This window comes from Haplochromis burtoni, unplaced genomic scaffold (genome assembly GCF_018398535.1).
Source record: "Haplochromis burtoni strain Fernald_Lab_line unplaced genomic scaffold, NCSU_Asbu1 Contig_294, whole genome shotgun sequence".
Taxonomy (NCBI): domain Eukaryota; kingdom Metazoa; phylum Chordata; class Actinopteri; order Cichliformes; family Cichlidae; genus Haplochromis; species Haplochromis burtoni.
Window position 1 is genome coordinate 126,777 of NW_024582655.1, and position 14,688 is coordinate 141,464.

The 14,688-nt window shown below is 42.0% G+C and overlaps 1 protein-coding gene across 2 annotated transcripts in view; it reads right to left on the bottom strand.

The window, feature by feature from the left end:
- Nucleotides 1–1,651: 1,651 nt before the first annotated feature.
- mapk3 (mitogen-activated protein kinase 3) overlaps nucleotides 1,652–14,688 on the bottom strand; it is a 14,021-nt gene continuing 984 nt past the window's right edge. The window contains exons 1-9 of one of the 2 annotated variants that reach the window (XM_005940806.3): nucleotides 13,632–14,037; nucleotides 12,247–12,429; nucleotides 10,227–10,416; nucleotides 8,703–8,819; nucleotides 8,469–8,583; nucleotides 8,251–8,382; nucleotides 6,372–6,481; nucleotides 5,771–5,906; nucleotides 1,652–4,868 (exon numbers count right to left, since the gene is read on the bottom strand). In XM_005940806.3, coding sequence (XP_005940868.1) covers nucleotides 5,778–5,906; nucleotides 6,372–6,481; nucleotides 8,251–8,382; nucleotides 8,469–8,583; nucleotides 8,703–8,819; nucleotides 10,227–10,416; nucleotides 12,247–12,429; nucleotides 13,632–13,840 — 1,185 coding nt within the window. In that variant the 5' untranslated portion in view covers nucleotides 13,841–14,037 and the 3' untranslated portion in view covers nucleotides 1,652–4,868; nucleotides 5,771–5,777. Of the gene's footprint in view, nucleotides 4,869–5,770; nucleotides 5,907–6,371; nucleotides 6,482–8,250; nucleotides 8,383–8,468; nucleotides 8,584–8,702; nucleotides 8,820–10,226; nucleotides 10,417–12,246; nucleotides 12,430–13,631; nucleotides 14,038–14,688 lie in introns of those variants that run through there. The other variant, XM_005940808.3, reaches the window with a different exon arrangement.

Below are 14,688 nucleotides of genomic sequence, written 5' to 3' on the forward strand. Positions count from 1 at the left end.
TCCTAAAACAGCATATGACTACAAATTACCTGCCAGATGAGTGCAATTAGCCATCTATTGCTTTTTCCAGATGTAATGTGCTGCTGGGCTTAAACACAAGCTGATAACTTAGGAAACAAATGCATCGCAGGCAGCGTGGCAAGTTTCTTATCTTGTATTTGACAAAGGGGATGTGGAATGTAGAGTAGGTAAACTTTGCTTTGACCAGGCCAGAAATATGAAAACCATCTATCTGCAAGCAGTGCTCACCACAACATGCCACGTACAGTCCAAAGTCAGCAGGATAAGCAGCAGCATATTGTTCAACTTGAATGGCAAAGCTGGAATGTGACAAACAATTGTGTGACGGGCCGAGCCTGCAGTGATGTGTTACAACAAGCCTGGTTTTCACGAGAACAGAGAAATCCATTCACTGCAGGGCAAATCAGAGCTTCCAGCATTCTCCTACATTTACAGGTGTCTCGTTTTGACGTGCAAATCGCACAGAAGACAGATCACACCCCACTGTTTGCCACTTTTCTGTTTTCCTGCTGTCACACGTGGTAGAGATATATAGAGACATACATGTGTGCATATTGAACTTACAGTCATGCTGAGACATGATATGAAGGAGGATGTGAAAGCTCAAAGGCAGATCAGTGTTACAGCTCCTTTTACACTGCTCAAAAACATTAAAGGAACACTTTGAAAACACATCAGATCTCAATGGGGAAAATATGTTGATATCGACATGGAAATGAAAACACAGAGCTCCATTCAAAGATACTCCCAAAATCAAAGTGGAGAAAAAAAAAAAAAAAAAAAAAAAGTGGCAGGCTAGTCCATTTTGCCAAAATTTTATTCACTCCTGATTGGTTAAGGACCTTCTACAGCCCTGTCCAGCTCTCAGAGTAACTGTCTGTCTCCTGGGATCTCCTCCGTTCTCTTGAGACTGTGCTAGGAGACACAGCAAACCTTCTAGCAATGGTACGTTTTGATATGCAATCCCCATCCCATGCCATGTTAGGGTCCAGGTATCGCCTCATGCTACCTGTAGTGACCCAAGTCAAATGAAAAAACAAAACTAGTGAAAAACAACAACAAGCAGAACAGATGAGGGGAAAAATGTCAGTGGCCTCTACCTGTAAAACAGTGCCTATTTAAGAGGGTGTCTCATTGTTGCCCCTCTGCTGCACCTGCTGATAATTTCATTAACACCAAAGCAGCCAAAACCAATTAACAACCCCCCTCTGCTACTTAAATGTCCAGATCAATCTCCCACAGGTTCTACTGACATGATGCTATACTCTGATTAGCAGTGTAATTGGATTCATCACATAAAAATCCACAAGAAATGGCACAAGAAAAAGTCTTGATTATGGAGTTCCACAAGGTTCTGTGCTAGAACCCATAATATTCACATTACACACACACACACGGACCACTATTTATAAACCATTACTGGATATTGGTAACCATTCCCCCACCCTGTAGTTCGACATCTCTTCTTGCCTTGCACTGTTGTCAAGTGCTTCCTCAAAGGTTACAATATTGGCGATGAATTTCAATATTAAACCTATAAAACTAAATAATATTGACCTTTGAATATAAAGTATCTTTTGCTGTTTTTATTAGCTAATAAAAAACAAGAGAAAACGAGACCACATCACAATTTCAACAGTATCAGGAAATTTTATTCAATTGTATGTATATAACGTGTTTTTGTTAATCGTTTAATTCATAATACCCATAGAATATACAGACTATAACCCTCAATAACTCATATCTCGTTGACAGTCTACTTATATGTTCTTTTAAAATAATTCCTTATAAGATCTTGTAAGGGAAAAAAACAACAAAAAAAAACAAAACAAACCAAGTTTCCTGACTGAAAACACTGTCAATAATAATCACGCCCATAAAAGAAATAAGAAAAATACAAATTAAAAACATACTAATTAAAAAACAAAAAAACAAACAAAAAAAAAGAAAAAAAAAAAGAAAAAAAACCCTCCCAAAAAACAAAACAAAAAAACAACACAACACCCCCCCAACTATAACTCCCTTTTATGTTAAAAAGAACAAAAACAAAAAAACTACCCCAAACAATATCTCACCAATATAACAACAATAGCAATAATAAGACGACCCATTTAAAATCAATATCTGGAAACAGGCCCTGTGACAGATGGGCCTTTAAACTTGTGTGAATGTAGATGGTGTGTTTAAGTGCAACTTTACATAAACACACAGATACACCCCCTAAGACAGAGAGTGAGGGGGAGTGTCTGTGTATGTCAGGAGGATAGCAAAACATGGACATCTTGGGTTGTTCTCATGATTAACCAGTGAGATGTTTGATTTGATGGCTGAACCACAAAAAAAAGAAAAACAAAGCAACAACAACAAAAACCAAAATAAAATAAGAGGGGCAGCCCAAATGTACATATGAAACAAAACATCTGCATGACAGTCATCTCAAAGATCTGAAACTACAGGTAACTGCAGGGAGACGGCCCGGGCGGCAAAGAAACAAGTTCCATCTCTCACACACGCACATGATGAGAGGAGTCTTGGCTTTACGTTACTGATGAGCAGATACACAAACACTTGTACATAGACGAATCACCGCAGACCATCCATGAGTCTGAAAACACGCAACACTTTAAACTTAAAGCTCAACAAGCAGGATGCTAGACAGGGCGGGGAAGGGAAAACAAAACGGGGGCAAGGCTGGAGAGACAAAGTGCAGACGTGCTGATTGAGTCGCGTGATTGGAGCGAGTTTCTCCCTCGTCCATGATGTGGGTGAGACGGACACATGGCTACCAGAGAAGGGAGGCAGAAAGCGCCAGCGGTGGCGCGCAGTGTTCACCAATTCAGCTGTGGGTAAGCAGAAAAGAGGCGGGTACATTTACAAAAAAACCCCAAACAAAAACAAATTAAAAAAAAAAAAAAAAAAAAAAAAGGAAGCAAGGAGTGGAAGGCAGCCCTTTGAGAAAAGCACGGTGAGTCGGGTGGCTGAACAACCAGAATGAGCATTACCACATGCACCAAAAAGCCTCACACTGATCCCAGAGTGCTGGCTATGGCTTCAGAGAGCGACACAAATCTGATGTTTGCTGCAAAAAAAAAAAACAAAAAAAAAAAAAAAAACCTGGACAAAACACGAAGTGCAGGTGCATCTGTTAGCATCACTGCTCTGCATGAGAGGGATGACCCAGTGCATGGGTTGGTCTGTTTCTGGAGGGGGAGGGACATCCTATACTGTTCTCAGGTATGTGATCTACAAAACAACGGTTAATACAGTCACATCCAGAGCAAAGACAGGAGGGAGCAGACACCAAACAGATGCAAGGACACAGCTAAGGGAAAACACTCTGGAGAAACCAGAAAAGGAAGCTGGGAAAATTACACACAGCCCCCCCCCCCCAAAAAAAAAAAAAAAAAAACACACAAAAAACAACCCAGTAAGGAGTAACTGGAAATATAATATATACAGCACAACCATAGAGCGATGATGGGTGCTTGGCTGTGCGCTGAGCCGACAATTGGTTTCAACAGGAGTCGTAAAAAACAGAAACCCAAAAACAGGTAGTCATTGCCACGTGCAATCAGCTCTCACATTAACCAAAAGCAGGTTTTACTAGTTTCCTAGTAAGAATTTTAATGAGCTTGCTCTCGTCTCCCCGGTGGCTTAAGGTGAGGAGATCCCACTCTGTATTAACGGGTGGCTAGATTTGAGTCTTCGCTCTCAGTTAGGCCTCAATGACAGGCACCCCGGGTCAAACAAAACTAGACCCCATTTTCTAGGATGCGTGTTCACCAAAATGGTTACAGAAAATAAGACTGAGAGCGGGTTCAGCGACCCCACCGTTTTACATTTAATAAAACAAAACGTTTCAACTCAGTTAGGCTGATGGTTTACGTGCAGTTCTCCTAGAGTGGCGATAATTTGGGCGTTTTTGACCCAGCACAAAGCACCATGGGCGTTAGTATGAACGCTATGACTCCACAAACACATACTAAGAGAAACTATTTTTATGCTTTTAGCCCAAGTCATGCACGGCCTCCTGGATACAACCGACTGTCCACATATAAGAAGGAGGGAAAAGTCTGCCTGCTCTTTTATTATTCCCATGTTGCTCGCCAGCCAAGTCCCTTGCATGCCTCGGCCACTTTGGTAAGTTTTCAGGAATGCATGCATTCATATGAACATCATACACTTTTATAAGAAAAAGACCGATAACAAATGAAATCCTGCCAACATGCCAGTAAAAACATCGGTTTGTTTCAAAATCAAGTGCTCAGAAAAAACAAAACAAAAACACAACCCTTAAACAATGTTATACAAACAAAAACTGCAACAAGCACAATTAAAAAAGAAAAGAAAAAACAAGGTTTTTTTGTATGTACATACACACCCGATTTAACATACCCCGTTCTTTTAGCCCTCAGTTTTACAAGGTCGTAATTTACATGGATCATGACAAGAAAGTTATGGTGTTGGTTAATACAGTAGTACGTGTGTATACATGAGAGGAGGCTACACAAAGAGGAGAAACAGGAGAAGCTCAGACAGGTTAGCGACATGAAAGAAAAGGTTTGATGAGGAGTGGAAAGGGACAGCGTGTTGCTGTAGATGAGGCATAAAAATGGAGAAAGAAAGAAAAAAAAGAACTAAAACAGTACGACAGACCCTACCATCCCACCCAAGCACAGAAATCAAATTTAAACTTAGCTCTCTCTTTGCAGTAGAAATGGAAAGATTAGCAATTTAATGCTTGTATTTCTTGGTTTTATCTTTTTGTTGGTTTCTTGATGATGCGTTTTTCTTTTATTTTTAGCAAGTTGTTCCGAGCCTCTGCGCTTCTTTGTCACTCCTCAGGACTAAAGGAAAAAAAGAAAAAGAAACAGAAGACTTTAATAATGACATCATTTAATCCTATTATTAGAATCCTGCCAAGTAACATTTGACCACCGATTGCATGCAGGATGTAGTGCAGCTGAAACCAAATGTGACCTAATATGTAGAATAAAATGGTCAAGGAAAGACGTTTTTCAGTGGACACTTGCACTCACCGGCCACTTTGTTGTTAGGTACATCTGCTTATTAACACAAATATCTACCCATCAAATCACATGACAGCAGGTAAGGGCAGCCGACAAATCAGCAACTACTTTGTGAGGTCCTGTCAATGTATACCAAAATCCCCCAATCTGGAAGCAAACTGCTTCCAGATTGTTTCTCTGTACGTTTACTGTAGTTTTTTAGATCTGTAACAAGTTTGCACTCCAGGCTGTGACTTGTCTAAGTGTCTGCATGAGCAGCACTTGGCTCCACTGACATCTAGTGGATGCACACCACAACTAAATCTATCCAGAGCTCTTACAGCTTGTTGACTAGATCTGAAAAATCTCACTTTCCTGATTTTCTTTGGCTTATCTCAGCCTGATCTGAAAGGATTTCTCAATGCAAGGCATGTTTGTAATCATCACTAAGATGGTGCGAGATTAGCTCAAGCAATACCAAAACCCCCACTGATTTTAGCCTCAAATAATGCAGAAAAGACTTCAAACTAGAAAGACTAGCTCAAGCTGTAGCTGTGTAGTCCAATGAGGTGAGGAAGAAAGATTTCCAAAAGAACTTAATGTAGAGGTGTTATGAAAAAGTACTAAATCTAGCTAATGTGGGGAAAAGTGTGTGTCTTCTTCCATAATATACTTTATGTTTTTAACCTTGTGTTGCTGCTTTGAGTTTGGGTGCAAAGAAAGCAGCCTTTTTTGTGTACCTGTGTCTCAAGAGCGAACCGGCGGCTGGTAGTTGTCCTGGAAACGGGCCGTTTCCTCAAAGATCAGCTCCTTCAGCCTCTCTTTGGGAAGGTCGTCCAGTTCCATGGTGAAAGTGAAGGGCTCCTCTGCGACAGGCTGCACGTTTCACACACACGCACGCACAGACAGCAGCAGAATGTTACGAGTCATTTCGTGAAAACGCTGCTCTGCATTTGCAAAGTGAGAAGCGCAGTGTGGTGGTGGCTTGCATGAGTTTCACACTGTTGCGACACCACACACCATAACCACGATTATTACACTTACACAAAGCAGCAGTAATCTCACAGGTAAAATAAAGTCTACAGTACAATGAACATGTGTTTACTGCACTGAATCTCTTATAGTTACACAACCTGAGAGGAAACTTAATACTTAAACCAAACACTGCTAAGAGGCTTCACAGCACAGTCCAACATAGCTGCAAATCAAATCAAATCTTAGCTTACGGTAGAAAAATGGCTAAACCCAGCTTCCTTATGTAGCTTGTATGTTGTGTAAAACTCATTACCACACAAATTTAACACTTTGTGCATTTTGCACATAACAAAGATTGTATGTTACCTCATCTGAAGGATCGTAGTACTGCTCCAGGTAAGGGTGAGCCAGGGCCTCCTCGACGGTGATGCGCTTGATGGGGTTAAAGGTCAACATGCGGCCCAGCAGATCGAGAGCTGCATTAAAGTCACAAGGAGCTTAGTTAGTTCACTCGCCAGGTTATGCAAAAATATAACCTACAGCTTTTCTTTAATTTTCACCCGATAACTGATGACCCGAGCAAACATCACGTGAAACATTTCCAGAAGTTTGATGCGTTTCAGTTTCCTACAGTTTCTTAAATCCTGCCACTCACTCAGAACACACAAAATGAGCCATTTTTTAAATATTAGTTGAGACAAATGCATTATAATAATATGGCAATTTCTCTATCCAATATATCACAGCTTATTTAAAGGCGTTGGTGCAGGTTTTTATCATGTGAATCATTTCCTGATGCTGCTGTTTGCTAATTGGTCGCTAACAGGAAATCTCTGTTGCTCACAGCAATCCTGATTTACAGCTGATCTCATTTACATAGACATCTGTTGAAGTGAGGTCACACCCCTGTGCCCTAATAAAGTGTGTACCTTAGAGGCAACTTTCTCCTGACTGGCTGCAAACAATTAACTATTTTAGTGTTTTATGAGCATTAATATAGGATCCTAAAACAGAACACCTGTTTGTATTTGTATACGCCAAGACTGCAAATAAACCACATCAATCGCGTTGGAGTCTGCCTTGTTTTCGGACACTTAAACGTGACAGAATGTGCAGCTGAAACGATAATAACAAACAAAACCTTATTTTAAACATTAATTTATTTGTCGTGTCTTCAACCTCTTTTCCTATGGAACAGTTTTATCTCGGTTTGTAAAAATTCAGCACCACCCTCTTCATCTGAAGGTGCATGGAAAACTCTGGGGTTAACTTGGATACACATGTTGGTTGAAACTGAAATTTTAGTTCAGTGGCGGCAGAAAGTTGGCAGTTCGCTGGTAGTGCGTGGGCTGCCCATCTACCTGTAGAGAACATCTGCTGTCAGTGGAGGCAGCATACAAAATATGTGGTAGAACAGGCCTGAGGGTTATTCTTACTGGTGCTGCTGGTACAACAGCCAGCCAAGGGGAAGAGAGAAGTTCTAACCCACAAAAAACTGAAGTGAAACAGTGTTACAAACAATGAAATGTTTCCACTGCACAGTGCTTTCCATGCTGCATTTTATGATTTTTGATGATTTCTCTACGCTTGTCCCATGCCTCGACAACCCTCTTGTCAAACAATCAGCATTCGACTAACACATAGGTCTTCCCCGACCAGCTACGTGCAGCTGGGATGTTGGAGCACATTTATGGTGGGTGCAAACCCCCCCCTCTCTCGAAATCCATACGCAAACAAAATAGTTTGCGCAAGATCATAAATTAGGCATCGACTTAGTAGCAGACATAAGTTAATCAGATAATAGAAAAACAACCTAGCTATGCTGAACTTGATTTGAAGTACAGGGCTCAGGAAATAGTCTCCCCTAGATGCACTCGCACTAATGAAAACACAGTTAGGTGAGGAAGCTGCCTGAGGCGGCATAAAAAACAACTGATTACTAGTTCAAGCTTTTTTCTAGATCAGTAAAAACTGTGGGGATCCTTATCTCATTTGATAATCAAAACTATATCCAGAGAAGAAAACTCAGCAGCTGTGAAATCATGGGGAAATTACCAGTTATATTCTCACATGGGCCTAATCGAGCATGACTTAGTGTCATAAAGAAAGTACGCTTTCTTGTACATTTCTGTTGGGTAACGTCTTGATAAAGTCAGTGAAACACTGCATCTTTAGCAATGCTGAAGTATATAAATGTCTACTCCTTGCTAGTATTCAGGACTGCAAATAAACCATGCCACAGCACCTTTAGGGTCTGCCTTGTAGAACAGCTTTTCCCACGGGATCTTGGGTTTTTCAGGCAGGGACTGCAAGTAGTTCCTCGCCTTCAAGTTAATGATGCAGTTCAGATCTTCTTGAGATGGAGAGCCAAGAATGCCTGTAAAAAACACAAGGAGACTCAAGACGGCTGCTCATTAACATCACTGATCTCTAATGTGGAAATAAGAGAGAAGTATGTCTCACCCAGTATGTGGTTGAGTTGGTCCAAGTAGTGTTTCCCAGGGAAGATGGGTTTGTTGGACAACATCTCAGCCAGGATGCAGCCCACCGACCAGATGTCAATGGACTTTGAGTAGCCCTGAGACACAAACACACGCACTTAGCCAAACTGTGATTTTTATCTTTTATTTATTGAGAACTAAATAAATTAAAAAGAAAAAGAAAAAAAAAACCCTCATCAGTTACCCACAGTCTTACCTTGGAGTTGAGCATGATTTCTGGAGCCCTGTACCAACGAGTAGCCACATACTCAGTCAAAAAACCAGTGTGGTCGTGCTCTGGGTCGGCTATCCGCGCCAGGCCAAAGTCACAGATCTGACAACAACACAGAGGGTCAGAGGTCAAAAACAGCAGTCTGCCAGCTGGCCGAGAACAAAACTCCAGAGTGTCTGAAAGTAGTGAAGCATGTTCAGAAAGTTATTTTAGATTTAGATGTAGTTTTCTTCTCTGTTTAATATGCATGCAACAGTTATTTTAAATGATTTTGGTCTTGTTATATGGAAACGTACAGTAAGTAACATTGTTGGGAAACAGATCCAGTATATAGCTGCAGGAACATTCATTTAGATGCATTTATTCCTCTGGAAGGGAAGGCTTCAGAAAACCACAGCAACACGAGCTGCCTTTGTTCCTTACTCCTCCCACATGATCCAACTAATCCAGGGATTGATGGCTGAAGGTTCATAGTTCACCTGGACTACTCTAAGGCTGTGCAACATTGAAACAAATGGCTCAAAATAACAACAACAACAAAAAAAAGATTGGAGATGAGACTTTGTTTGCCTTGTATTCAAGTTTTACTGTTTTTTTTTAAAAATTATTTTTCATCACTTTTTATGCACTTTCTTACAAAATCTTTATGATTCCTTAAAAGATAAGATATTCCTATCATTTATCTGTAATTCCCAATACACTCGCAGAAACACTGTTTGCACTGTGTGGTTGCATCCTTACTTACTTTAGACACCACGAGAGGCGTTTTTAGGATCGTTTTCTGCCATAAAATAAGAAGCATGAGCTAGAGAGCCTAGTCATTTCATACGAAAATTCATTGAAAGTGCAAAATTTGACTGAAGCCAGCTGAGGTGAACACTTGTCATTCTCATCAGATGTGCTGCGGTGCGTTTCAGAAGCTCCCAGGTAGATGTTCTCTGCTTAGCTAAAAATATGTGCCCGGTCTATTTCTGACAAGCGCCGCATCACACCGCACAGAGCCGATTGAGCAGGAAGGAAAGTAAGAGAGAAGAATGGCCTTGGGCATCTGGTCAGTTTTCAAAATAAAACACCCGGATGTGGTCCGAAGCCGTGGCCAGGATGGACCAAAACCACACTGCAGCTGGGAAGCAACACAGCCGTCAATTAAGCTCTAAATACAGCATACATTACAAGGCCCAAAGACTGTATCATTAAAACAGTAGCAACCTGGTTTTCCTGGCAGAGCCTTCAAACATTCCTTCGAAGTTTTTTTTAATCTTCTTGAGAGCTGGCTGATGTAACCGCTGTTGCCCACAATGCTACTTTTATGTTTAATTACATGGAAATAAATGGCCTAAATGCCACATAACACTGACTTTGCAGCACATAAATGTCAAGTGACCAGATTTACACTCAGAGCCTTCATATACTGTATCAAGTATGTAAAATCCACTATCCCACACCAAGAAAAAAAAAAAAAATGTTTTCGTTTTAAATGGTGATTGCGGCATGCACATGTGAGCTAACCTTGAGGTCGCAGGTGGTGTTGATGAGCAGGTTGGAGGGCTTGAGATCCCGGTGCAGCACGTTGGCGGAGTGAATGTACTTGAGGCCTCGCAGGATCTGGTAGAGGAAGTAGCAGACGTGGTCGTTGCTTAGCCTTTGGCTCTTCAGTAGCTTGTACAGGTCGGTCTCCATCAGGGTCTGCACAATGTAGCTAGAAGGATGCACGGGTCAAGGAGGACAACAACAGCTAGTATCTACTGATGCTGGAGGATAGGAACACTTCGTGGATGCTTTCTGCAGCTAAATATGGTTCAAATCCAGTGAAAATCGGCTGAAGCCTTTTTCGTAAACCTTTCAGGTCAGGAGTCATTTTGCTGTGCAAATCAAACAACAGAAAACCTAAATGACTACAGACTCTAGCAGGAGTGTACATAGCCCAAAAGAGCCTACAGGTGGCTTTACCAAATTTAGAATATCCATTATACTTCTGTATCCTTTTGCAGCACTGCATAAATACATATTTCAATCATTCAACTGTTCTAGATCCAGATCAGCAAGTATTGCAAGTATTAACAGTAGGTTTATAGAGGAAAGTCTGACAGGTAGATGTGCGCACAGTCCTGGTTGATTTAAAAAACGCTCCTAAATGATCACAACTGTTACAGTTTGTGATAAAGACAAAAATTGTTTTGGAAAGAAAAGAAGACGAGTTTTACAGCAATATTCGCTGCATCATTGTGACACAAACCATTTGCTATCTGAACACAGACAGAAAAATAGTTCAAACTAGATTTTTATGACAAGTGCTTAATATTACTGTGACTACACAACCATTTTAGAGAACATTTAAATGGTTCCTGAGTCCAAAATAAGTCCACTTAGGCTGAATGACACTTGTTAAAGGGTTAAGAGGCCCACAGTGCACGGTGCACTAACCAGCTGAGCTACACACAGAAAGTAGTAACTAAATGATGATGCCATCAGCGGACAGATTTGATTATCCTTAGCAAACTCAGTCAAGTTTTCACGAGTTCATATAAACACTACGTGACTAAGTAAAGCAAACCAAGCAGATAAAACAACAGGATACACAAAAAATGCGACTCATGCATTTCCTTTCCGTTTTTCAGAAGACAATGCAACTGTTCTCAGTCAGTGCTGAGTTCCGAGGATGCTCACTACTGCCCAATGTGGCTGAATAACAGAGATCTTAGCAATGATTCAGCAGCTCAAGCCGTTTGAGTAAAGTGGTCAAATGACTGACTCTCGAGGCCATTTGATGAAAATTGTTTCGCTCTGTGAAGCAAATCTGATATTATAGATTTGATTGATCTCTACCAGCCACAGCATTAATGTTTCCAGGTTTCCTTTCTTAACCCATCCTACTGACTTTAACTCTATGCACACACAGAGCAAGTAAAAGCTGGATTAATAATTTGTGTTTGCTCGTCTGGTCTAAATTCACCACAAGCCACACAATTTTAATAACTGTGCAGTCACAGCTGACTCATCCGAGCCACAAGCTTAGAGAGAAAAACCAGAGGTGGTTGAAGTTCTGCGAGAGTCACAAATGTTACAGGTGAGGGCTAAACCTGTACTTGAGCCCCACCCCCCAAAAACATCTGTAATCAAACAGCCCTACTTTGTCTTTTTAAACACACAAACCTGCAGTTGACTTCAGCATCTGTACCATCATGATGCTGCATGACTTATTCATTGGTTAAATCCAGTAAAGAATAGTGTGCTACAGCGCGTTTGCATAATAAACTCGCAAATTTCATATTAGTCATTGTTCTCGGCATCTTAAAGATGGCTCACTCCCTTCACAGTAAAAATTTGATCTCACATATTCCCTGAAACAACAACAACCTCGCAGAACTTGCTTCAGGTATTAAACTCTGTTTAGAGTTTATGGATTCTTGAGACAGTTTTAATGTAACCATGTTCTTGTCTCTCCTTTAGTAACATCTCAATCTCAGTGTGACTGCCTGCTTGATTTTTTTTTAACCATAAATTAACACGTATGGAAAAAGCAGGATACACATCCCTCATGTTGTCGAGCTGCTGTGCCCTGATGATGTCGTTGATGCCGATGATGTTCTCATGGTGGAAACGCAGCAGGATCTTGATTTCCCTCAGCGTGCGCTGGCAGTACGTCTGGTGCTCGAATGGGCTGATTTTCTTGATGGCTACGCGCTGGTTTGTCAAGTTGTCCAGAGCAGAGCTGGGAAGAGGCACAGGACAGGGGTCAGATTACACACTGCATAGATACGGTATTACAAACTGGGCTGACACTGAGCTCCATAAGGGTGCTTCAAACTGTCACTACTAACAACAAGCAATGGGGCTTTTTTTTTTTTGGCTGTAATATGTTGAGAAGCACTGTAGCTGTAGGCCGGAGTGTGGGCGCAGTGTCAGCACGATGGAGATGTAGGATGCATGAGGAGCAGGCAGGGCTGGAAAAAGGTGAGGATGGTTTCTTTCTTGTGGTGAGTTTTGCATTAAAAAAAAAAGACATTCATCTTTATCAGGAACACTAAGTGAAAGATCATTCTTGGGTTGCACAACACACTGAAATATTGCGAGGATGTATGTAAGTTTTGGAGCTTTCGCATGCTTAACAGACACTCCAAGACCACTTGGATCGCTGTCAGTGTGCCAAACAGTTATTGCTGTCAATGTTTACAAACAGGGAAAGCAGCAGCAGCAAAGTCACGTGACCACGATGGCACAAACAATATAGCACTTTGCTATCAGAGCTGGCAGAGAGCCGCACGGTGTGTGCGCCCTGCTGAGGTGGGATGTGTGGGCCCAACATCCATCTCGCTGCTGTGCCATCTGATTGTTCATGAGGCCGAGCTGTGAACGCAGCGACATGACACTGATAATCAAACGCATCTAACATGGTTGGACACGTCCACACGAAAAGGTGCAGCTCTCATACGTCGATAACACGAGGGAGAGGCCTCGGCAAGGCTCACAAATGTCACTCGCATCCTCCGCAGCAGCTCTGTCAGAATTAAAACAGAGATCGGAGCGATTTTGAGGCTGGTTCCGGACGTGGCTACAGCGATAACCAACTTTCCTCTGCGGTCAAACGCCGCCTGCAGAAGAAGATCTGATTGCAGTAGCAAACTACGTCCTGCGCAAACACTCCCCAAATCTTGTTTCCTGTAAAGCTCATAGCCACGCCTGTGGCTGTTCGGCTAACCCGAGTCACCGTAAAGCTAGGCTGCTCAAGAGGTTCAACAGTGTCTTAAGTGCCAATCATCGTGACTGAACACACATTAACTCGACCCCGCTTGTAGAATACAGCCGCTAAAGCGAGCTGGCTCACAGTGTTTGCTAATAAACACATTATGTTAGCTAGCGCGTTCGCTTCGCGATACGGTAGCCCGACAAGAGATGACAAGCGCTACTACTCACCACACCATTCCGTAAGCACCCTCCCCGATGTACGACAGGTTCGTATAGCGGGGGCCCACGTCAAAAATCTGTCCTTTCACGGACTCGGCTGGAGTCCTGGGCACCGGAGCTACGGGCGGTGCATCGGGCGCAACAGGCGCAGCAGCAGCGACAGCAGCGCTGTCGGAGGCTTCGGCCGCGACCGCCGCAGTGCTGCTCGTATCCGCCATTCTTCCTCTCCAAACCGCTCCGAGACTGTCAGGGAGTGTCACTAGGCCCCGCCGCCGCTTTCAGCTGCTCTTTAACGGCCGTCTGAGGCTTTAATCGTGCGGACTGTGTGACTGACGGGGCGCAGCAACTGGGCCCTCTCTACTACTGGAGCGTAAATGGATTTCGTGCGCGAGCGGGGATTTGGTCTCAGCAGTCAGCGTAAATGCGCGTGCAAGAGTTGCGTTAGATTTAACTAAAAGGATGGTTCCGTTGGGCGGCAGCGTGTCATTTGGCTCCAAACGACAGGCACCGCCTACTCCACTGCTGTAGTGAGACAAAACAAGCGGCCATACAAGAATTAAACTTGCAGCAGCCGCGAGTGGGCGTGCCGAAATATGTTGCATGCTGGCTGTTATGGAAAACAAATTAAATAGTTTCTGATGAATTTGAACTTTGGCTTGTTTTTTTTTTGTATATTAAATATTTTAGAACAATAAAAATAGTTTTAAATGGTGGTTTGAACACGCCGTGGCAGGATAATGTCACAGGAGAGGCTTTTTTGTTTACATGTACACAGACTTTATTGTATGTCAGGTTTATTACATAAGGCATCACATTATTATTTATACATTACAACAGCAATAATACTACCAGTATATAGCTGGCAACTACTGTTGGTAAATATCAAACATTTAAACATATACAAGTGTTAGTGTCAGGATGTTTCTTCTTCCATATACACCAGAATAATAATAATAATAATAAAATACAGCATAAAAGATTATATCTATCTATCTATCTATCTATCTATCTATCTATCTATCTATCTATCTATCTATCTATCTATCTATCTATCTATCTATCTATC